This window comes from Nomia melanderi, chromosome 11 (assembly GCF_051020985.1).
Source record: "Nomia melanderi isolate GNS246 chromosome 11, iyNomMela1, whole genome shotgun sequence".
NCBI lineage: Eukaryota > Metazoa > Arthropoda > Insecta > Hymenoptera > Halictidae > Nomia > Nomia melanderi.
Genome location: NC_135009.1, coordinates 15,077,655 through 15,101,485, shown reverse-complemented (window position 1 = coordinate 15,101,485; position 23,831 = coordinate 15,077,655). Strand labels below are relative to the sequence as shown.

At 41.2% G+C, this 23,831-nt stretch overlaps 4 protein-coding genes and 1 long non-coding RNA gene across 10 annotated transcripts in view; 3 read left to right on the top strand and 2 right to left on the bottom strand.

The window, feature by feature from the left end:
* The window catches only part of Evi5 (ecotropic viral integration site 5), a 63,470-nt gene extending 53,316 nt beyond the window's left edge, over positions 1 to 10,154 (top strand). The window contains exon 11 of the transcript XR_012999702.1: positions 10,025 to 10,154. The gene's annotated coding sequence lies outside the window, so the exon portion shown is untranslated. The remainder of the gene's footprint in view (positions 1 to 10,024) is intronic.
* Positions 1 to 13,887, top strand: part of fax (failed axon connections) — a 44,984-nt gene extending 31,097 nt beyond the window's left edge. Inside the window, exons 2-4 of one of the 2 annotated variants that reach the window (XM_031988368.2) lie at positions 10,025 to 10,363; positions 10,621 to 10,758; positions 11,335 to 13,887. In XM_031988368.2, coding sequence (XP_031844228.1) covers positions 10,025 to 10,363; positions 10,621 to 10,758; positions 11,335 to 11,691 — 834 coding nt within the window. In that variant the 3' untranslated portion in view covers positions 11,692 to 13,887. Of the gene's footprint in view, positions 1 to 10,024; positions 10,364 to 10,605; positions 10,759 to 11,334 lie in introns of both variants that reach the window. The other variant, XM_031988367.2, reaches the window with a different exon arrangement.
* An 829-nt stretch (positions 13,888 to 14,716) lies between these two features.
* Positions 14,717 to 21,559, bottom strand: LOC116432092 (uncharacterized). 5 transcript variants are annotated; one of them, XM_076372136.1, is made up of 7 exons: positions 20,914 to 21,551; positions 20,537 to 20,795; positions 18,965 to 19,196; positions 18,449 to 18,610; positions 17,702 to 17,909; positions 17,385 to 17,580; positions 14,717 to 16,589 (listed from the first exon to the last, which is right to left on the bottom strand). In XM_076372136.1, exons 3-7 carry the CDS (start codon positions 19,145 to 19,147, stop codon positions 16,397 to 16,399), a joined length of 942 nt encoding a protein of 313 aa, XP_076228251.1. In that variant the 5' UTR covers positions 19,148 to 19,196; positions 20,537 to 20,795; positions 20,914 to 21,551; the 3' UTR covers positions 14,717 to 16,396. The 5 variants fall into 5 exon arrangements, with proteins under 5 accessions (XP_076228251.1, XP_076228252.1, XP_076228250.1 ...); XM_076372137.1 differs by having other exon boundaries at positions 20,537 to 20,778; XM_076372135.1 differs by lacking the exon at positions 20,537 to 20,795 and having other exon boundaries at positions 21,393 to 21,559.
* Positions 21,560 to 21,947: 388 nt separating this feature from the next.
* Sec61beta (Sec61 translocon subunit beta) lies at positions 21,948 to 23,287 on the bottom strand. Its single transcript, XM_031988366.2, has 3 exons — positions 23,005 to 23,287; positions 22,722 to 22,918; positions 21,948 to 22,482 (listed from the first exon to the last, which is right to left on the bottom strand). The coding sequence occupies exons 1-3, from the start codon at positions 23,005 to 23,007 to the stop codon at positions 22,395 to 22,397; spliced, it is 288 nt and encodes a 95-aa protein (XP_031844226.1). The 5' UTR covers positions 23,008 to 23,287; the 3' UTR covers positions 21,948 to 22,394.
* On the top strand, positions 22,430 to 23,063 carry LOC143175082 (uncharacterized). The gene is made up of 2 exons (XR_012999713.1): positions 22,430 to 22,503; positions 22,571 to 23,063. It is a non-coding gene; the product is annotated as an uncharacterized LOC143175082 (long non-coding RNA).
* Positions 23,288 to 23,831: the final 544 nt, after the last annotated feature.

Sequence of the window (23,831 nt, the reverse complement as noted above, 5' to 3'; positions counted from 1 at the left end):
TTTATTAGGCGTTACGTAAAGCGGTGTCCATTCGGGCCGCGTTTGTCTCAGGCGCCAGCGATAAACTGAAGAAAATTTCCAGCCGTTGGTGACCGACGGTATCAAACGTACAAGAAGAATTCGGTTTATCGCGTGACACGCACGCGCGAACAGATAAGAGGAAATTAGCTCGCCGCCTAAAGTGTTAATTGAGAAACGGAGAGCCGACCAGCTCTGTCTGCTCCCGGTCTTCGGAGGAGAGCCACTCGTTTTACAGCTTCTGGATATCTCGATGGGACGTCTGTTACGAATATTTATGGTGCACACGACTCGGTCAGCACGATCTTTCCATCTTCCTCTGTTTGTCTCGTCGTTGGACACGATCGAGCGATAGGGTCGTTCGTTAACCCCGTACAGTTTCCTTGGCGGCCGTGTACACGAGCTGTGTTTTATTGATATTGCTCCTATCGTTTTGCTTTCGATGTGCCGCGCGTACGAGTCGCTCGGAACCCAACGCGATGTCGTGCCCAGAAAAGAGAATTTGAGGAAATTCTTGTTTCGGCTTCTGAAATGATTAAATATATTCAGAAGCTGTAAAAAGAGCTGACTGAGAAACAACGAAGAAACGAGTGAATTCTTAAGTAACTGAAAAGTAATGATTATTCCAGTGAAATTTAGGAAAATCGGGAAATACGGAACGATCGAATACGCTTCTCAGCGACTGAATTTCGGCTCGTGCGGAAGCCATCGCGCGTTACGCGCCCCGCGAGATAAAGGCTGGCGGTTGCAGGCGCAACGTCGTGAAATAGGAAGGAAACTTTTCCGAAGATTCCGGTTACGACACGAATTACGCGACGGTCTGGTATCTGTTTCCTGGCTGAGTCACACGGTCTACTCACGTGACTCATCCTTGCGCGTCAAATAATAATTTCGGCCCCGCGGTGTGCACGCCGCGCGATTAGAATAGCGAGTCCTCGTAAATTGAACGGTTCAGGGCCGTCCACGGCGGGCAGCGAGGATTCATTCACGAAATTGCCTGACTCATCGGGTGCCGGAATAATCGGGCAATACTTTGTACAGCTGTGTAGAGTACGCTGTTTCACTTTCTTTTTCCTTCGCCAAGCGTTCCCGTTATAGCCAGTTACAGAAACTAGAGGATCGCCGCCATTGATTAGAAAACCCCTCGAGGACGAGAATAGTCGAACCCTTCGAAAGCTCTTTGCTTAATAAATTGAATTGTGTATCGAAATATTGAATATCGGGAACAGAATCATATACAGAATATATTATTTGAGTAACTAAAGTATTCGTGCAAATAATTCAATCATTCGATTAACCCTTTGCACTCGAAAGGTTTTCACTAAAAATATTTCAACATTTTCTGATGAGATAGACAATATTTTGTGAAACTAACTCGAAGAGAAATTATACACTGAGGAACAAAGCTACTTTATTTTAATATTTTTTAAATTGATGATTTATATAAGGTAATATTAAATATCAAATTTTATAGATTTACTGTAAATCAGGTGACTCTCACACTTGATTTGACACAGTAAAACTATGGAATGTGATATTTATTGTTAAACTTTGTGTAATGCCTCGATACGTGAAACATTGGAATAAAACAGCTTTGTTCCTCAATGTACTGACTTCTCTTCGAATTAGTTTCAAAGAACATCGTCTTCGTAAAGAAATGTTAAATATTTCTAGTAAGAAACATCCGAGTGCAAAGGGTTAACACAAGCTACCAGGTCGAAATGACCCATTTCTGATTCCTTGCACAATTATTCAGAAAATAACATATTTCAAAAACTCGATTCAACTGCTTGGCGGTTTTAGTGTTCGATGCATAACTCAGTTTTTAAGGAAAAGGTTTCAAAAGTTCGAAGAATTCTCATCCGCAAAGAGTTAAGGGTTGAGCGCTTGAATAACGGACAGCGGCACGGTCGGATCGCGCGGCGCACCCTATATAACTCTGGCAAGTCATAAGTTCGTTGGACTTGGCAGTCGGCGTGCGGCCGCTCCGCCGCGTTTGCTTTCGTTTTCGGCCGATCGGTTCCCGTCGGTCATTTACGACGCCGGTAGCCTTGTAGTGAAACTATTTTCACATGCAACCATTCACCCCGGCCGGTATTTTCAACGCCGTTTTCCCCACCATTGATGACTGGTTTCTGAGAGACAGAGCGGAAAACGATCTTTCGTGGGCACGCGGAACGACATATTTTCTGCGCGCGAGCCGCGCGCGCGTGTAGGTGTTAAAGCGCGCTTTCCTCGATTTGCGAACAATGGAAACATTGTTCCCCGCGTATTTATGCCGCTCTGCCTCCGTTCGGCGGCGCGTTATTCTAACAGCCGCTTCGCCTCGGTTGCCACGGAAAACCGCATTCCCGTTTCACCTCGTAAGGGTGCGTTTGCGAGCGTCGACTCGCAACAACCCGTCGGTTCGACGATCGCATTTTTCAACGTTACTTGGTGTAAAGTGTAGTAGTATAGTGTAGTAGATTTCAAACGCGAGAAATATTATTCATTTATCAATTGCTGTACAGTAAACGTAGACATGGGATGAGTCTAGAATTGTTCTCTTTGTTGAATGAATTATTAATGACAAGGTGATTGTACCGACCATGGTTGAGAAAGAAACCATAGGGCAAAGGGTTAACAGATGTTCATATTTGGAAGACTAAGTCGCGAACAAATTTAATTAGTGAAACAGCAAGAGAGCAGCACGTAGTTTCCTGTTTTCCTATTAATTAACCCTTAGCACTCCAGATGGTTTTGTAATCTGTCAGCAACTGCAACTCATTTTTATGGTATCTCTAGTGAAAATGAAAAATGCTATAACATACCTTCAATTTTTTAATAAGAATGTAATAATTGGTAATAGAAAATCTAATAATATTAGGGTAGTTCCTTTGATTCATTAAAATATTTAATATTAGAACTGGGGCAATATTGGAGCCTCAGAGTTCAAAGGGTTAACCCTTAGCTCTCCAGATGGTTTTCTAATCTGTCAGCAACTGCTAATTTTTATAGTATTCTCTAGAAGATCCTGTAGACTATATCATGACAATATCGTGTCAGACTCGTGATGATTTCGAATAGAATTTGATAAATATGTCACTTAATTCTTCCACGTCCGAATTGAATATTAACCGAACGCAACACTATACCGTGAACGGTTCAAACAAAAGTATACACCGTTTGTAGATCGCAGGTTACGAGTTCCAAACTCGAAAGTGCAACGTAACTACTATTAAGAATATGAATTCCCACTCTCGATATTACCCTAGAACGAACCAGTTATAATAATTCCAACTTTCAAAAATCAGTGCACCGGTAATCCCCGCGAAGACTCTCTTCTAACGTTCCAAGTCGGCCGAAACTTCGATTCGATCCTCCACGAGGAGCACGCAGAGCCCCGGGACACTTTGATCGTAATCGCGAAAGCTGTTTATCGAAGCGGTCCCGAGGAGCCGCCGCGCGGCGGCTTCCCGGTGAAAAAGTTCGTTGCACTATGACCGATAGACAAAAGGGGGTGAAAGAGAGGGTGGCTGTGCGCAGCAAGGTGGTAGCATTCGTTATCGCCGTTTTCGGGCGTCGATCGCGGAGCGAGAGCGAGCCGAGCAGAAAGCCGAGAGGTGGTCCTATTGGTCCTCCGTGGGACCGTGCTCGAAGCTAGCGCGCTGGAGCAACCAGCGAGCAGCGGCAGCAGCAAACCAACAGCATCCCGTGCGATCAATACGCAGCACGAGGCTGCGTGCTCCACAACTACGTGGGAATACGACAACGACTACCATGATCGTCACCGACGAAGACGATGACACGACTACTACGTCCATGACGAGGATTGCCTACGTACGATACCACGACATAACGGCCTGGAGCCTCGGGGCGAGGAGGAGGCGAGTGGTGGGGGCGATGACGGAGAAGGCGGTGGCGGAGGAGGAGGAGGCGCTCGCCGATGGTGGTGGAGGACGTTGCCTGGCGACGGAAGCTGCCTACCGCCAGAGTTCATCGTCCTCCAGCTTGTTTCTTCTCCCTTCCACCGACTCATTCACCCTCCGTCCGTCCTTCTCTCTCCCTCCCCACCCCCGCCCTGCTCGACTTTGTTTTGTTCTCGGTCTTTCTCGTTTTTCAGCCCCTCCTCGATCCTCCGCGTTATACCACTCCCTGATTTTCTCTGCGTTTCTCTTTCTCTTCCCTCGCCGCTCTCGAATCTCCGCGCTTTCCTCGCTCTCTCCGTCCGCGTCGATGCACCTCCCCCCCGTCAACCGTCCAGCCACCCCCCTCGGTCCGTAGTTTTTTCTAGCTTCTCCTCTCCGCGCCCCCTTTTTTGCGGGGCGCTCCCCTCGGCGGCAGTGACGTTTCTTCGGCGTTTTCTTCCGTCTCTCTTTCAATCTTTCCTGACCGCGGCACCGACTCGAACTCTCGCCTTCGAACTCCTTTGATTTGCGGATAGCGCTTCCTTCCATGCGAGATGCGTTTTTAAATCGACTGAGATATCTTTCAGTCATTCTTCGCCGTTACCGAGTAGACACCTGAAAGAATGGAATTAACAGTAGCTATCCATGGGGGCTCAATTTATTCGATCTACTTTGGTTCTCGGTTGGACATCTGCTTCCTCAAATTCATTTCCTTTCCAGGCGACTGAACGGTGAGATCCTCTTCTCTCTGAACACCGGGTATACGGTCTATGATGATAACACATTTTATCGGACATCTAAAAGAATAGAATTAACCCTTTGACGAAGATTCTTTTTTGAAATATGGACAATTAGATAATTGGAAATGGGAAACTACATACCGATCTACTGTTTTAGTAACTCATTCGTTTGCGACTTAGCGTTGCTAAGTACAAACTCAAGTAAAATGTACAAACTCTTCAACAGATGAAGTTAAATATCAATTACTTAATTAATAGAAAAACAGGAAACTACGTGCTGCTCTCTTGCTGTTTCACTAATTAACCCTCTGTAGGCCCGTGTGACTTTGAAGTCACACATCAATATACCGGGTTAAATTAATTTATTTAATTTTTTATTGAAAACTGACGAATGCCATTAAATAATTGGTCAACTTAAACTTTCGTATACACAGGAGTTTACGTTCAACGTCGTTGTAACTTCAAAGCTACAAGATACATTCGTTTGAATAAAATTACTAAAACTATTGAATACACTAATAATTTCTGTTCATATGTTGATATTTATTAATGTCATACTGCATCAATTTTGTTATAATCACGAAATAAAATTCGGCCCATAGAGGGTTAAATTATTTGTTCGCGACTTAGTCTTCCAAATATGAACATCTGATCTCAAAATGTCGACGTTCGTTCGCAAAGGGTTAACATTGTTACCGATCCACCTTAGGGATTCAATCTATCCGATCTTCGATTCTCGTCCACCATCTGGTTCCTCAAATTCATTTCCTTCCCAGTCTGAAAACTCGATCCTCTTTCTCCGCCACCGGGTAGAGAACGGTCCACGGTACCTCGTGCCGAGTGGACACCTAGAAGAATAGGATCGGTAGCCATCCATTACCAGTAGTCGATTTATTCCGGAACGGGGGATTATCAGGAATTACCGAGCATCGACCGTGTGTTTATCCTTTGTGTACACCGGTTTCCATCAATCCGAGTGCCCTCATCCCGCCGGCGGCGAACATGTGTACGCGCACGCGCAGTCGGCGCATATTTAACCGAACCGGAATCGCGAACGAAGGGCAGCTGCCCCGGCAATCATTTTTCCTCCACCCATCGTCTGCCACCGCACGACTTTTCATCTCTTCGAATTGATGGTACGCGTCTCCGCGGTGTTCCCGCTCGGTCTGCGCTCTTTCTTCTTTTTTCCCTTCTCCTTCTTCTTCTTCTTCTTCTTCTTCTTCTTCTTCTTCTTCTTCTTCTTCTTCTTCTTCTCTTCCTCCTTCTTCTTCCCTTTTTTCCCTCGGTTATTATGCTCTTTGGTGGAAGCGGTCGCGCGCCGAGGTTTTAACGATCGGCGAGACGCGATGCAACGGCAACAGCGCCATCTCTGCGAGCGTGGGCCCACGAATTAATTAGTACCGACCGTTCCATCGATTTTACGCCGAACCAGATTGAACGCCGTGCGCGTCTACGCACACCCCTAACGGTTCTCGCGGCGTATTAATCCATAGTTCTAATTTCCATGATCGCGATACCGAGAACAAGTTCACACGATCGCTGTTCCCCGAGAAAAATTCGAAACGAACCGTTCGAACCCTTAGCGCTATCGGATTTTCGCAGTTCGGTGAAGCCAGGCCGAGTACGGCTTCGAGCCGCCATCTTTACGCTCCCTTTTTCTCATTTTTCCCCGTTCGCTTTCCTTCGATCGTCGCTCTCCGTAATATTGTTTGAAACGTAACGAGTTCAACGGTCCGGACACACGTATTCCGTAATACCTCCACGACGAAGGGGTTGCGTGCGTGTGCGCGTGCACACGTGCATACGCTTTGCTCTCTTTCGCCCGTTTTCAGCTACTGTTGCGCGTCTTGCTTCTTTTTCGGTCCTCCGTTTAAACTCTTCTCCTCTGTTTGCCGTCGTGCTTCGATCGTTTCATTCTTTTTCTCCGCTCTCCCGTTCGTTTCGTCTCTGTTCCGTCGACGGTGTATCGTCGGACTCGTTTTACTCCCTAAAATTCGCATTAGCATAATACGCGACCCCCCTCTCCGCGCGCGTTTCGTCCCTTTCCCTTTCCCTGTGCAACCCTTGCGCCAAGCCGCACTCAATACCGGCTGATTAACGGCGATGATGAGTTCTTTCCGATGAATCGTTCCCACGTATATATCGCGCGACATTGTTCCCCTTTTCGTGAGACCGCGCGCCGTGTCCCGGTCTCTTCGGTATAGTTAATTCAGGTGATTTCTATGGGCCGTTGTTCCACTTGTCCGCCGATTGTTTTATCTTTCTATTACATCTTCGATCAACGTCGCCGAAACTTTCGGACGAGAAATCGACGTTCCGTTTGCGCAGGCATTCTTGAAATCCATAATTGATGCTCCATGTCTCGTGCGACGCGCGCGGAACTGTTCGCGAGACCGGTTCACGAGTGACTTAACGGGCAAATAAATAAGCATGAGTGGACGATAGTAATACTCTGGATGAAAAATTGATAGAAATTTCAGGTACAATCTAAAGGACGCTTTCTTTGTGTTAACGCGCACCGGAAGTTGCGGTTGTATTTTGCTTGTAAAGTGCACCAAGTTTTTCAATGATAGATTGACAATAGAACTATCGAATAGAAATCACCCATTCGTGATTGCTTTCGCGATTATTAAAAACTTAGTTTCTTCTTTGGGAAGCTATTAAAGGAATTCATTTCGAAACGCGTAAACTGAATTCTGAATCAGTTGAAGTCTCAATAGATGCACTCTTAACCCTTTGCGGACGAATGTCGGCATTCTGCTGAAATCGAACTTCCACGCTTGGAATACCAAGTTACGAACAAATGATTAACTATTGGAACAGCAGGAAATCAGTACAGAGTTTCCTTATTCTCTACGATTTAAGCATTCAGTGTTTAATTTAGCAGAATCTGCAGGTTTTGTATACTTCTGACAATCTTCGTCCGCAAAGGGTTAAAGTTTCTACAGAGGAATTTCGAAAAGTCAACTTCAGTGCTCGGTATTAAATTACTTCTGCTGACTTCAGATATTTTCATATCATCTCTCTACGTCTTGGTTATTTCACGACGTGTACCAGTGTTCTGAAGCAAGTCTCACAGAAAATCCTTAGAAAAATGTGTACCATAAATGGTACACATGGCGCAGAACGCGTTAACGTCGACAACGCGCCGAAGTAATTTATGCAATGTCTCGTAAACGAAATAAATTGTAAATCAACTGAGAGATACGAAAAAGAAGTGGTGTTCCACGATTGGTACTCGGTGCCAACTGTCGTAAAGTTTCACTTGATATTTTCGCTAGCCTAATTCCGTATCCGCGGGGAGAAAATCGCGCGTATCCGTGTGCGATTCCGGAAACCCCGGTGTAGATTCATAGTCTGAACAGATGGCTCAGCCGAGCACCTAGAAAGTTACTTACTTATTATATATGCTTTGGTGAAATCTAGGTAATTCTCATTGACACTGTTCTAAAATCGCTATTGTAAACTACTATTATGTTATAAGTATCCTCAAGAAAGTGGAATACCACATCCGCGTCGATTTCGAAGCGCTTTTCTTTCTCGCTTCTCCTTGAATCGATGGAAGTCAGCTTCTAACGCTGTTTACATAATACCTGATAATTACAAATTCAATTTTACATCGTTATTTATCGCCTCATAAGATTCTCCTGTTTATACTCTGGTTCTGCGAACGTTACACGAGAGGGAAAGAGAGAGAGAGAGAGAGAGAGGCTAAGAAGCTTTAACGACGCGTGAACTCCTCGCAATCTCGTATCCGCGCGTTATCAATCCGATTGCAACTTGATGCACCTGTAAGGGAATATTATCTGGATATCTCTATCGTTTTATTGACATGTGGATGAGCTCGGTGGGTGGCACTGGAGCGTACAAACAGAGTACCGGATTTTATTACCTTCTGATAACGTTTAAGCACTCACTTGCTGGTAATATATTTTTCTATGTAACCTATATATTGAACTTTGTTGAATTTACTCTTTACACTAATATCTTCATTCTCTGGGAAACTCACTCTAATACAATAAAAATTAGTAGATAACATGATTGTTGCTTAACATATTTCAAAACAAAATTTTTTTCTCTATGTAACCTATATATTGAACTCTGTTGAATTTACTCTTTGCACTAATATCTTAATTCTTTGGAAAACTCAAATTTTGCAATTTTGGAACAAAAACGTCACGTGCATAGCACGTCTTTCCATCGAAAGTGGTTAACATATTTCAACACTACATTACCTTACAATAATGACGGGAAGAGCGACGAGGCTCGTATAATACAATTTCACACAATGCAGCATTTTCTAGGAACCTATTTACCGTGTTACAGGAAGGTTGCTTGTATCTTATTATTCATAAAAACGGGGGTGAACGGAGAATCGAATACAAAACTGAAGAGAAATCATTCCCGATTGAAAAACGTGAAAACCGAAGGGTGGACGATGCATGTATTTCGGTTGGGCCACGAACTCTAGCTAGCCGCGACGAGCCGAGAGAGCAAGCGTGTTACCGGCCACGCTATCGAAGCCCCTTAGTGTTCCTTGACTTTTTCCGGTCTTTTTTTCCGCTTGTATAGCGGAGGCTTCCCACACGTACGCGCACTTTTGAACGTCGCGCAGTATCTAAATATTCAATGCAAATTGGATCCCATTGAGAAAAGGATGCTTTGCATTCAATACGCGTATGGTCCTTCGACGGTGTAATGAATGTACGTTTCCAAAGGCGTTTTTCTGCACGGCTACGAAATTCGGAGGCCGAACGTAATGCGGTCCGTGAATCTTCGAAGGAATTAATAATATTCAATTAACCCTTTGCACTCGGGATGTGACTCACCACTTGGTTTTATACAGTGAAATTATAAAGTTTGATGTTTAATATTGTACTTCAATGCATTAACCAGTTAACTGTTTGACGAGTATACGCGTCATCTTAAAACGCTTAAAACATTGAACGCCATTGAAACCAAAATTTCTAACTTATGGAAGAGAATGAGGGATTCGATTTTGTAAATTTTACTTTGGATTTGTGTTATACATATCTAGAATGTTACATGAACGCAGGATTGGCAATTAAACGATAGACTAATGGTGCTAACCTTTTCAACGATGGATTATTTATTTTTCGAGACTTCATTATTCGCCTTTATTGCGCAATGAGAGATTTTTCAAACTAAATTCCACGCTTAACTGGTTAATCTGAGAAATATCGACGTAAAGCTTTGCCAATTCGCGTGAATTTCTCGTCGAGTTTCACAAAGTATCGTCTTCACCTCATCAGAGAATGTTGAAATATTGAAAAACTTCGGAGTACAAAGGGTTAACAGTAAGAAACGAATGGAATTGGAATAGCAGGATACTAATTTCTATTTTCTTGTTTGTTGCAGAATGTGGACCACAAGGTGAAGTTCCGTTCTAAGAAGGGAGGGCTGCCGTTCATCGAGCTGAACGGCGAGGAGATCGCGGACAGCACCATCATCCTCCGCGAGTTGAGTCAAAAGTTCGGCAAGGATCTCGACGCCGCGCTCACGGCCGAGCAGCGCAGCGTCTCCCACGCGATGATATCGATGATCGAGAACCACCTAGTCTGGGTGGTGATGTGCTGGCGCACCAAGAATCTCGATCAGGTGTTGAAGGGCTTCAAGGTGAACCTTCAACACGTTCTCGGCACTCGTATCCCCAACGGCATCCTGAATTTCTTCTTCAAGCTGACGATCGGCCGCAAGGTAAACTTCTCAGTCACGTTTCCTTTCTCGGAGCTTCGATATATATATATACGTAGAAAAGAAAGAATATGGTTGGAAAGATTTGTTTGTCAATAGAAAAGATAAGGTAAATGGTGAATAGACCGTGTGATATAGAGCGCCTGCTTGATAGTCACTCGTAGACGCCTTTAGAACCTATCTTGACAGTAATAGGAAAGCAAAATACAAAACGTAGCGTTGTGATCATCCGTAGTGAAGTATAGTGGGATTTGTTTCAGAGCGCGAAAAAGGTGAAGGCTCAGGGTATGGGCGTTTATACCCCCGAAGAAGTGTCCCAATTCGGCTGCGACGATCTCAAGGTCCTCTCCGACATGCTGGCTGACAAACCGTTCTTCTTTGGGGATGAACCGACTACGGTAGGTATCACGGGATCATCCGGGAATGGATCAAACTGTGTAGCTTCAAGCACTTCAATTGACTTTTGAAAGTTTCACTATAGAAACTCCAAGAGTGCATCTGTTCAGACTTTAATCGATTCACAGTACAATTTGCGTAGTGCTAAATGAATTTCTTTAATAATTTCTCAGAGAAACATTCGTTACCTTTCTAATAATATGCGAAAAGAAGACACCAGGCATGGCTCATTCGACTCTGGTAGTTTTAGCGTTAACACATTGCGTACCGATAACGAGAAATCTCGTTTTTGTATAAAGACACTTAGCAACTTCGCTCATTTCCACAGTATCGAAGAAATATAAAATTCAATTCGAATTAATTATATATTTAAAATATATTACACAACAATATGATATCTGAGTTTTGTTGATTACTATGTATACATATTACATATTACTATGTACAGTGATATAAGTTGACCTCAGTAAAAATTGCCATCCGCACAATTCAGTTTTCTGAAAATTAGCCGGTACGCAACGTGTTAACGACAAGTTCCCCCGGATCCCTTGTCTAACGCGACACTTGAATTTCCTCAGTTGGACGTAGTAGCGTTCGCGCACCTCGCCCAGATCCTCTACATTGACAAGGACACGCCGTACAGTCTGCGGGACTATATGCAAGACAACTGCCCGAACCTGGTCGGACACTGTTCGCGTATGAAGGAACGATGCTTCCCGGATTGGGACGAGATGTGCTCCACCCTGGACATGAACACGCACCTCCCCAAGCCTGAGAAGCAGGAGGAGAAGGAGGGCAAGGAGGAGGAGAAGGAGTCGAAAGAGTCGAAGGAGGAGAAGGAGGGCGACAAGGAGAAAGCGGACAAAGAGGAGAAGGAGATGGAGAAGGACAAGGAGGTTGACGAGAACAAAGAAAAAGAGAAGGAAGGGAAATAAGCTGTCGCAGTAGAAACCGGCGAGAAGCAACAATATATGTCGTTCGAATGAGGAAAGATTCAACCGTGAAAAAATAATAGAGAGTGTGATCTGAATACGTGAAAAGGGGGGAGAAGGGAGTAACGCGGAGAGGGTGGGCAAGTATGTATGTATGTCTGCTGCGTGTGCATGTACGTCGCGTGTATCGAACACGCGTCTCAGTTGCGAATGGCCAAACGTAAAACGATGTTGCGTGCCTGGCTGCGTGTGTGTTGCGCGCGAGAAGAGAAATCGAGAGAGAGAATGAGACGGAATACCTGTGGAGAGAAAGAGGGAGGGAGAGAGAGAGAGAGAGAGAGAGAGAGAGAGAGAGAGAGAGAGAGAGAGAGAGAGAGAGAGAAAGAGAGAGAGAGAGAGAGAGAGAGAGAGAGAGAAAGAGAGAGAGTGAGTGAGTGAGTGAGTGAGTGAGTGAGTGAGTGAGTGAGTGAGTGAGTGAGAGAGATAAAGGAGAAGAAACTGGGAGAATGCGAGAGATTAATTCGAATACGATAGAGAAAGGAGGTGGATTCAAGTCTCTAGAGCTCTCTACTTATACGTATAGATATTAGTAGACTCGTCAGGGGCCCTTTTTCCTCCCCACCCCTCCCCCGGCATCAAACGATTTCGAACACGAAAAGGATGGAAACAGAACGGGGCTATCTCATAAGTCATTAGAATTGTAGGTTTGCAATATATCAAATGCAATAGCCTGGCGCAGGTGTGAGATCTTTATGAACAGTGGCCAAACGCGGATCTGTACACTGCAAGATGTGCGCGTGTAGTAGTTAAAAAGGAAAGGAAAGGAAAGAGAGGAAAGGAAAGAAGGAAAGGGAAGAACGGAAGGGGAGCAGCAGCAAGATCGTTAATAGTTGCGATTACGTAATGAACATTACGACACCGATCCCTCGACGAGTTTCGGGGAGAAGGAACGTCTTGCGGTCGCTTCTCCACCATTGGCTCTCACTGTGCAACATTGAGTTATGTACCTAGCGTTCCAAGCAACGTACCGTATATCACATTATGATCTTCGTTTAGTCGTCGTGCTTTCTGTTAGTTCAATGTCCCGCGGTTTTTCTTTGATCGCCGTTCAAAATGGAGACCAACTCGATCGTCAATCAGCCCCTCGCACCCCCCCGAAAATACTCGGTCACGACCGGAAACGCACGTCGATGCGAACCTCCTTACGCCGACCCGCTCGTATTATACACACACATTCCTTTCTGATTCATTGGTGCTCGATCGTAATTTCTCTTCGGGCGTATCATCGCTTTTCAACGGCCGCGATCGCCGGACATTCTTTGGGGTCCTCGAGTCGATTAATGCATCAGATTGGGGAAACGTCTTTTTAGCAGTGGAACAAAATATGGTCACCGGTTTTTTTATTTTTAATTCTCGTCTCTCTGGTACGACCCGCTGCTTCACTTGCGATGCGAGTCGTATTGATATACATATATACATATATATATATATATATACACACATGTATGTATTTTAAAAAACACTGCGACAAACTCACATCGAGTATTCATTCCCACGCGTAACAGCCCCCCTCGGGTTGACTGTTTTTTACGATTTATTGACAACGTCCCGACGAGCGAAGACTCATTTGCGATTACGGATCGACGGCAAATATATTATATATTACGATTATTTGTATATGATTATAAATATTTTATATTATGTATACGCGGATGCAATCCGAGTAGAGAAGAAGGCGCGTCAACGTCTGGTCCCGGCCCAAGCTTCATTCTTCGGGGCCTTCCTGTCTTTGTTTCTTCATTTTCTTCCCCCCACCACCCCACCCACCCCACAAAACCAGCACCACCAACACCACCACCAGCACCACCCTTAACCCCCTGGACAAAAACGAAAAGATAAAAAACTGAAACGTGAAAAGAGGCACAGGCAAAACATCGATCTCTTCTGTCTGGGTTTCCTTTCGGTCATATTGAAATGAAACGAAACAAAAAATAATAATATTAATAATAATAATAATATTAATAATAATAATAATAATGATGATAAATTACGAACACTGTGCTGCCCCGTGGTTAGTTCAATGTTGTTAGACGACTTTTTCCTTCGGACGTGCGAGAAAATTTTACATTACGTAAATTATACAAAGTGTCTTTCACGCATCGAAAAAAAAATGAAAAGAAAGAGAGAGAGAGAGAAAGAGAGAGAGAGAGAGAGAGAGAGAGAGAAAAGAAAAAAGAAAATAAATAAATAAAAACGAAGAAAACGAGAAACAGACATTTTGATGTACAATGTTATTGAACGGGAATTGAAGTTTTTTGTACGAATGGCCGCGGGCGACACCGACAAAACGGCCACCCGGTATATTCCACGAGGACACGAGGATTATATATTATATTTAAGTAGCTTGCTATTATTAACGATGATATTACGATTATTACGCGGTGTAACGAAGAAAACGATAAAAAAAAATATGGGGAAAAAAAGTAACAAATAATTAGTGTGTGGAGCTGTTTATACTTAGGACAACGCATACGTTTAAACATCCCGTGGTTACATTATTATTATGGATTATTACGGAGTAATAAGTAAATAATGTTAAATTAGTGACGTGAGAAAGGAAAACAGTTGGACAAGACCATAAACGTTGCAAGCACAGTAGGTAGGCACATCCAGTACAGTAAGATTATTATAAGAAGAATATTAATAATAATAATAATAATAATAATATTAATTAATAATAATAATAATAATAATAATAATATGACTGCTCGTTTTATGCTCGGCGCTATACATTTCATTGTCATTATTATTATATCACCATTTATTAACGATATACATACGAACAAATAAAATGTGTTTATAAATATAATGTGATCTTTACGAAATTTATCGATCGTTGTTGATTCACCCGAAAATACGGACTAGAGATCGTTACGTTTGTTTCATTTTAATCCTGTTATTGTTTCGTTTGAAATATGAACACGACGCTTGAACTTTTAAAAATCGGGGCAGAATAAGAAAACAATGGTTGGACCAACTGTCATTTATTATCTAAAATCTGGAGATTTACATAACAATAAACATTTGAAACGACCCGCGAGGATCGTTCGTAATATAACATTTTATTTCTAATTTGGCGTACTTTTTTATCTATAGCTGTACCCTTTCTAAAACTTTCGAACTCAATAACCGTTTTTTAATACTTGGAGATCTTTGTCATAAAAAATTAAGAACTCTTGTTGCGTTTAACACGAAAGAATACAGCTTATAATACTTTGTTTTTATTTTTTTGGTTGTTTCGTTTATTAATTAGTGCTGAAATTTTTGTTTTACGACGATCTACTCTGCACTGGGATATGTCGTATATTGCTATAATTTAACGCTTAATTGGTTTCGATATTTATACGTAAGAGAGAGGGCTCGATAAAAACAGATAAAATGTGCAGTTTCTCGCTCAGTCTATGGAAACTAAGAAACGTTTGAATATTAAATATTAGGAGATCATTTAAACAACTCCCCCGTTTAATGTACTTTGAAAAATATTATATCCAGCTCTGGCTGTACAGCAAATTTACACTCTATACATAGTTTTCTCTACATCTTCGTTTACCTTATTTAGAAGTAACACTTAATTTTGTTCCAATAACTTTAGATCCGAGTGTCGTAAGCAACATAAGAGTGAAAATTAAGTTCCCACCGACAGACTAATACTTCTTCCCTTTAAAGTAGTTTAGTATATATCTCCTCTTAACATGCTGATCAGTTGCTTCTGAGAAATCAGACTGAAAGGCAGACTTGAAGGTGTGTAAAAGTAGCAACTAGTACACTGTATCTACAGTATATGGTCCCTACTGGTCACAAAATATTTTCAATTATGAATTACTAACGAATCGCTGAATACTCTCTAAATCGCTTTACTTTCCTTGAAACTGAACCTCGTATCCTACACATAAAAATATCATTTAATAATACGAACAAAAATATAGAATTATCTCTTTAAGGTCTTAGTGCAAACTATAGAGCTTTTTAGATTCTAAAAATATCGCACATTTACTTCGGCATTTTTTATTTACTATTCGTCTAAATATTATGATGAACTCGTTTCCAGTCCGAGAACATCATACCCGAGGTAGTGTAATTACAATTCGAATTTCCATTGATCAATTATTCTCAGTTTCTTATACGCCTTTTGTTCGTCGACTCTCTATTGCTTCGAAACAATAATCGCTGACAATCCTCAAATTCATCGATCTAATAATAAATAACGGTTCAGTGTACATCAAACAAAAATCTATATCCAAAACGAACGACCATATGAACCGACATTTTTCACATATCAGAATTCAATTAGAGCTGAAACTTCATGTTTGCTCTACAAGATCAAGCAAATACTTTTCACGATACAGATTCATTAATTCTGTTCAATCTTCAATCTAATGCATCTCGCACGAGTGCCTCGTCAACGTTCCACAAATCCTTGACAAACACAAGTATAACGTTTCATCCTCGCGCAGGATGACGAACATTTGATTCTTAACACCGAGAGGGTGAAGCGAACGACAATTAATTGGATAGAATTCGATAGAACGATCTCAGATTTGAAACACAAGGAACTGAAGCAACCTGTTTAAAAGGCTGTGCTGGCTGTAGCCATGGCACTCGAATGCACGCCGGACTCGGGGTTAGGATGCCCGGCGTGTGGCTATAGCTACGTGGACGCCGCGAGGCTTATCGACGTTGACTCGGTCACGGCCGCTCGTGGCTTCACGTCCAATGAATCGTACAGCGGAAATTCGCAACAGAAAAGGAATTTCAGGAAATGTGGCACCTCCACGTAGATCGATGGCGGTATCGGTATCAGCGGGGATGTCGACTGCTTGTAATAACGGTACTCGGCGTTACTGAAACATGCGAAGATTATTCTAGTTGAATAATCAATACTCCCCATGGATTCTTAGCACCTTGCCTTATGGTTTCTTTCCGAATTGCAAATAGAGATATTTTGTTCAATACAATTCAATGGAAAGAGACAAATTCTATGATTATTCTATGTCTACGTTTACTTGGAATCATTGTGATCAATACTAGAAATATAATATTCAATTTGGACGTGGAAGAATTAAGTGACATTTATGTTTATCAAATTCTATTCGAAATCATCACGTGTCTGACGATATTGTCATGATATAGTCAAAGAAACCATTTCTCTTTCTATGATTAGATTAGATCATCTAAGATTAGTATAAACCATATAAGTTGTTACCAAGAACAAACAATGTTTCTCTTAAACTTAACACAGCTGAATGACATTTATGTTTATTAGAAATCTTCGCCTCGTGTCTGACAGGATATTGCAAGACAAGGGGCTAACACATGAATCAATTCAACCGGTCAAAGTGAAAGAACTTTGTTATCTTGAATAATATTAACCATTTGAACTCTGTAGGCTCCAATATTGCACCAGTTATAATATTAAGTATTTTAATGGATCTTAAAGAAACTACCCTACAATTATTAGATTTTTCACACGTCCAAATTCTGCACTAACAAGGAAAATAAAAGATCTAAGAAATGTTATAGCATTTTCAATTTTCGCTACCATAAAAATTAGTTGCAGTTGCTGGTAGATTACAAAACCATCTGGAGTGCTAAGGGTTAACAAATAAACTATTCGGATGGAACCCATGGACACTTACTCGCGATATCTTTCGTCGGAAGCCCTCTCTAACAAGGGCATTCCCGACAGGAATAGAATAATGAACGTAGTGAAAATCGGGGAAGCTATGGCGACCCATTCCGCGCCCTCGATCACATTCAACGATATCACAAAGATGCCCCACCACACCACTATCTCTCCAAAGTAGTTTGGATGCCTGGACATGCGCCATAGACCTGTAACAAACATCATACTTAACGTTAATATCAAATCAATGCTCCAACAGCCAGATCATCGTTCAACTACACAATTATAAATGGAAATTCAAACGTTTCTTCTCTTTCCCATGAATCGTACCGTCGTTACACCATTTGCCATTGTTCACCGGGTCCTGCTTGAAGGAGAATTTTTGTAGGTCCGCGTAAGTCTCCACTAACAAACCAGTCACAAACAAACCTGTGCCCGCGCTGTCTAAGGACGTCATGGTTTTGGGAGCAGGGGGAATTTTGTGCCGCGGTGAATTGATAATGATCACCGGTAGACTCACAATGTACACCCATACAGCCTGCAACAGTAAGATTACAATTAAACCTTTGATAACGAAGATACTTTGAAATGTACAGTCTTCAACAGATGAAGTTAAATTAAATATGAATTACATAACCCTTTGAACTCCGTAGGCTCCAATATTGCACAATTTCTAATATTAAATATTTTAATGAATTAAAGAAACTACCCAAAAATTATTAGATTTTCCACACATCCAAATTTTGTATTGAGAAGAAAAATAAAAGGTCGAAGGAGTGTTACAGCATTTTTCATTTTTACTAGAGATGCCATAAAAATTAGTTGCAGTTGCTGATAAATTACAAAACCATCTGATACAATCATCTTGTCATTAATAATTCATTCAACAAAGAGAACAATTCTAGACTCATCCTATGTTTATGTTTACTATCCAGTAATTGATAAATGAATATTTCTTGCGTTTGAAATCTTAATCGCGTTAACATTGACATTGACACTGAATGCGGCAGTGGTCTCACTTAAATCGATAAGGTATGATATTCGGCAGTGAAGGTACAGTCGAATCGATTCAGTTACCTGGAACGTCCAGAATACAGCGAAGCGGATCACGTTACTGCGACGGTCTTCGAACCTCTTGTCGCGGCCAATCTTAATGATTCGGTACAGCAGATAACCGGACAAACGGACACCCCACAAGCAGACGAATATGGTGACCATCAGCTGCCTGCTGTCGTACGTCTGCACAAGGAAGAAAACTATGAGAAAGTATTTGTAGAATGAGAATAAAAGTACATTCAGACAAGTTAACGCTATCTCTACCAAAGTTCTCTCATTCTATTTTATTCTGTATCTCACATTCCCAGTGTTCTTATTTCCTTGTTTCTCTGTTCTATCCCAAATGATTCATTCCAACCCGTGAACGATAAACCGAACCAGCATCAAATCAGACGTATATAAATGGAAATATTGGAATTCGTTCTATTTATAATCCGCAAAATTCGTTGCGCTGTGCTCGTAACGGATGCATGATTTAGGCGATTCGTGTACACTCATGGGACACGTGGGTGCAGGTGCGGTTTATAATTAGAGTACCTTGCCCACTTGGCCGAGAAAGAACGTTAGAAGGGCGAGGATGATGAAGTTCGTGCCGCCGGCGAAATCCGTCAGTTTGTCCAGCTGGAAGGTCGCCGCGATTGTGAAGAAAATGATTTGCATGCCGACGGTGACGATCGCGCTCACCGCAAAGTGGTCCTCGTCTAAAATATCGACCGCCATTGATCCTCGTTGATTGCCCTCCCCTCCGCCGGATGAACTATTCTCGAAACTGGAATCGTTAATCAACTCGTTATTTCGTGAACGTGTTAGAACCTCTAACCTTCGAAAAGAAACGAGAAAGGAAATATTGCGTTACTCTTGTGATGGAATCTCTGACCTTGAAAAATTAAAAAAAAAAAAAGAAAATATTGCATTACTTTTGAGATAAAAACCTATGATTAATCAATGGAAAGTGTTCCACATTTTCTTGTAATTTAACCCTTTGCACTCGAGTGACTTTGTCACAAAGTGTTATATAGAATATTATTATACATTATTATATAAACTATTATTATTATTATTATTATATAATATATATATATAATATAATATTATATATATTATAATAAAATAGTTACTTAATTTATGCAAGGTATTCCTCCTTTATGTTAGTCGTAAAACATATTATTGATATTTCATCAGGGAATAATGAATATTTGTTGAGAAAAATATTCTCGAGTGTAAAGGGTTAAGTTTCATATAGTGCATCAATAAGTGGAATATTTCTATAAAATAGCTTTGTTTCTTAATTTACTTATGCTTTCATTAGTTCCTTTCAAATAGTGCCAATAAAGATAATGAAAATATTTTTAATCTTTGATTAAAATATTTAAATTTGACTATATCAGAATATATAAAATTACTAAATCCTGAATATAACTTAAAATATTTAAATTTGACAATATCAGAATATATAAAATTACTAAATCCTGAATATAACTTAACCCTTTGCACTCTGGAGGTGACTCAGTCACTAGATTCGATACAGTGAAATTATAAGCTCATAATATTAAGCTTTATATAACGCCTGATATATAAAGTACTGAAATAAAATAGCTTCTTGATTTATGTAAGTTTCCTTATTGCTTAGTTTCACAGAACCTCATCATCAAACGTTGAATATTTCTAGTAAAAAATTTTCGAGTGCACCAGGTTAATATTTTATTTAAAAAATCAATATAATCCATAAGCAAAACACAACTGAAATCTCCGTGGCACGGAACGCGTTAATCTCGCTGCAGCGTGTCAGCTGCAATTCTTCGATTCGTTACTCGAAACTAAAATTCGTCGTACAGTTTTGCAACTTTATCCGTGAAACATTGATAGTAGTATAACCGCGACTTTGGTCGGACACGAAGAGATTGCAAGTGACACAGGAACAATGTACTTCCCATGGATACACATATTTCCGATTTGATTTGATTCCACGCGCAACGTACCTTCCCGCCTTGATAGCTTTCATTTATCGATTACCCCTCGACGCGTGCATGAAAATGTCACACATCCGAGGATCCCAATATATTTATAGAAATTGATTGACAAATGATCAGGGAACATCAGTGTCGCTACCTTCATACTGCATCCACGTTCGCTCGTTACTCCCGTCGAAACGAAATGCAAAAAGATAATTTCATGAATCGAGATTACGATTCAAATTCGCCAGTCGCACACAGGTTCCCGTCGCAGTGTTTCTCTCTCTCGGTTCTCTGAGAATAGATCCTAATCAGTATTATTTAGGTAACACGTTCGGTAACGCAACCGTCGCAATGCAGTTCAATTCGTCCGCTGTCTCTCCGTGCGAACAGGACACTCTACCGACAACATTTTTCTAGAAACAGTTTCAAAATATTTCCAAGGGAATCTCTGCTACAGCACAGGAATATATGTACTCGTCACACAGAACAACGACACAACAAACAACACAGGGGAATCGTGACTTTACTCACCGTTCCTTAAGCCTGGCTATTCGGAACTTTTGCATCGCACGGTCACGAGGCAACGGTCCTCTCTGAATTTTTCGAACGGGCGCCGAAACCGAACGAGTCTTTCAAAATGTCCAGCAAAGAATTAACCGCGGCGAGCGATTCATCGGAGGCGACACGCCGTTTACTGTCGGTGCTCGGCCGACATGAAATTTCGGTGAGAACATCGTGAACGGGCTCCTCGATGTTCCCGACGACAGCCAGTGTCAGCACTTTCCGCGGAGGCGGCTCTCGCGAGAAATGAACGCGCCATGGAGTCTCGATCGTTATCGATAATTGTCAAAAGTTGCGATCGGTACGCGTGCCGAACGCGTATCGCATCTTGAGCCACAGTGAACGGGAGGCACAGGTCGTTTCGTTGGCTCCCAAATGGATTCGGCGTCTCGGGCTCGCGCGATGGAATGAAACGATGGTGCATCGTTTTAGGAGGAAACAACGATTACCTCGAGAGAGAGGAGTCTCATCGTGTAGCAACTCGAGAAACGGGCGGACCTGGTCGACGTTCCACCCTGACCCGGCGGCAGCCAGCGGCAGGACTACGGAGGGAATATTCAATGTCGAGTCTAAAACGAGAAACCCATGATCACGTGCCTGCGAGCCGACGGTCGAACTGCGGGAACATCAGACGCACTCCCCCTAGCTTCATCCTTCTTTCGCTGGAATACGTCTCCCACTGGTCGGTATTCCTTGCCAGTGTCTCTCATTTCACAATGAGATGAGAACTCGACGAGATGTGCTTTTATCATCAAGCTTCCAACAGAAGCGTTACGGTTATTTTATTGTTTGATAATTCACTCGTGGATCAAACAATGAAATTTGTCGATTTTTATTGGAAAAGGGAATTATTTTTGAATGTAGAGAATGACATGAGAAACACTGCTGTGTGGGGTGGATCCCATGGACGTGATGGGGAAAATTTGATTTGATGTCTTTTGATTTTTGGAGAAATTAAAGGCGACAGGATGTAAAGAATGTTTATATATTGAAACAGATTTCAATTGGGTCGAGAGTAATTTATTGTAGTAAAGTACATTATATTATCAATAGTAACATTATAAACAATAACGAGTAGGTCTTATATTGATCGTATATTATACAGAAATAGAATTATTTCTTAGATCCCTCCTTACAAATGTTACAAAATTCAGTTGAACGCAAAGTAAATAGCAGTCATGTTGTTCATGATTGCACATTGAAGTCTGAACTTCTTGATGAAAGTTCAAGTTGCATGAGATCCATTGCATGGAAGTTTATGACGAACAGCGTTCAAAATTGCTTTGAATAAATTATAAGAATTCACATTAAAAAGACAGAATGCTTTTAAAGTCACATCGATTCTCTTTATAGGTAGAAACTTAAATCTCAATAGGTTTCTCTACTTATACCACACATTTCTTTATATTTATTTCACTTATAATCTTATAAATTAAAGTCTATTTTTTAGTTTAAGATCGCGTGTACTTTCCCCAAATATGAAGCATGAACACAGACGCGATGAAGAGGAGGGACATCACAAGCACAGGCACAGGTCCCCTGTAAATAAATCATTAAATTGTCAGTACAATTACTTGCATTTTCATAAAGTAATTGAAATATTTTAACATTTCTTTTTGCATTATAGATACCAATCACTTTACATTCATTTTAGAACTATGATAAAGGATTCTGAGACCTTTGGATCAGTCTTTCTCTTGCATAGGTATAAATATTGATCGTATCTCAAGTTTACTCGCATTATTAATTATAATTTCTCAATAACACAGTGTACTTACACTTTGATGCCAGGTGAATCATCTGTGTAAAACCTCCACATACCACCGGAACCAGCACCTGGATTTCTACTCCTGGTTGACGCAGTTGTTGTGGTTTTCCTTTGCCTAACAGTGCCACTACCACCTGTTCTAGGTGCTATAGCTTTACTCGGCGAACGACCAGCGGCTCCAACGGAGGTAGAACTAGGCGCAGGAGGCTTAAAAGAATGAACGAAATGTGACCATGAATATTAATTGAAAATGTATTCATAAAATTTCAAAAACATCTTGTACAGTTACTCACCATTGTATTCTCTGTTGCTTTGCTTTTAATATATGAATAAAATTCGATCAGTCAAGAAAGGCTAGTGTTACAATAATTTGTTATTACCCCTAAGTCTTCAATAAACAAGGAACTTCAATTTAATTTTTTAAACATTCACGAAGACAAAAAGTAAGACTGCTCTGGGAAGCCACACAGCAATAACCAATCCCTCTACCACTGAATACCGTAAACGTTTACTGGCGGCACAGAGTGAAGTAGGAAGCGACGTGTCATGTATACTATCCACGTGGTGCGCTGCAGACACGTCATCATACGCAGTGATGTTCACAGTGATGTGACAATCAGTGGTTAAGTCGTATTTTCATGTTAATTAAAATCAGAGAAAAAATGAACCAATTAAAGGGAATGTACAATTTTAGTTAAAACATTTTAAACCTTGACATCCTACTCTAAAAAGCAGTACATGTATAGACAAGATTTAATGATTTACATCATCGGCTTATAGGATTAACAGCGCCATCTATAGGAGAATGTTCAAAATACTATGACACTCTAAAGATATAAAATACCGACGGAGCATTGCGAAGTAAAAGGTTACTGCTGTTGGTAAACAATAATGTCGGTAACTAATTGTTAATAATAATAAAGCTTTCTAGCTTTTGAGCCATTTTTGGGAGAGATAAAGATCCAAGAGATCTAGAATTTAAAGCTTTTTTACTTTGAGCATCGTGGAATTAATGCCTTCAATTTTTGAGCCTTTTATGGGACTCATTTCGGCAGTCATAATTAAGTTATTTTCAAGACAGTTTATAATTATAAGCTCCAAGAAAGAACTATTTTCTGGA

Excerpts from the sequence above, each read along its gene's own strand:
- LOC116432092 (XM_076372133.1), bottom strand. The coding sequence starts at position 20,948 with ATGCAAAAGTTCCGAATAGCCAGGCTTAAGGAACG. Across the intron at positions 19,197-20,913 it reads ATAGCCAGGCTTAAGGAACG|TTTCGAGAATAGTTCATCCG; the intron begins GTGAGTAAAGTC and ends TAACGATTCCAG. Across the intron at positions 17,910-18,448 it reads CTGTATTCTGGACGTTCCAG|GCTGTATGGGTGTACATTGT; the intron begins GTAACTGAATCG and ends TTACTGTTGCAG.
- Sec61beta (XM_031988366.2), bottom strand. Across the intron at positions 22,483-22,721 it reads GATTCACCTGGCATCAAAGT|GGGACCTGTGCCTGTGCTTG; the intron begins GTAAGTACACTG and ends ATTTATTTACAG.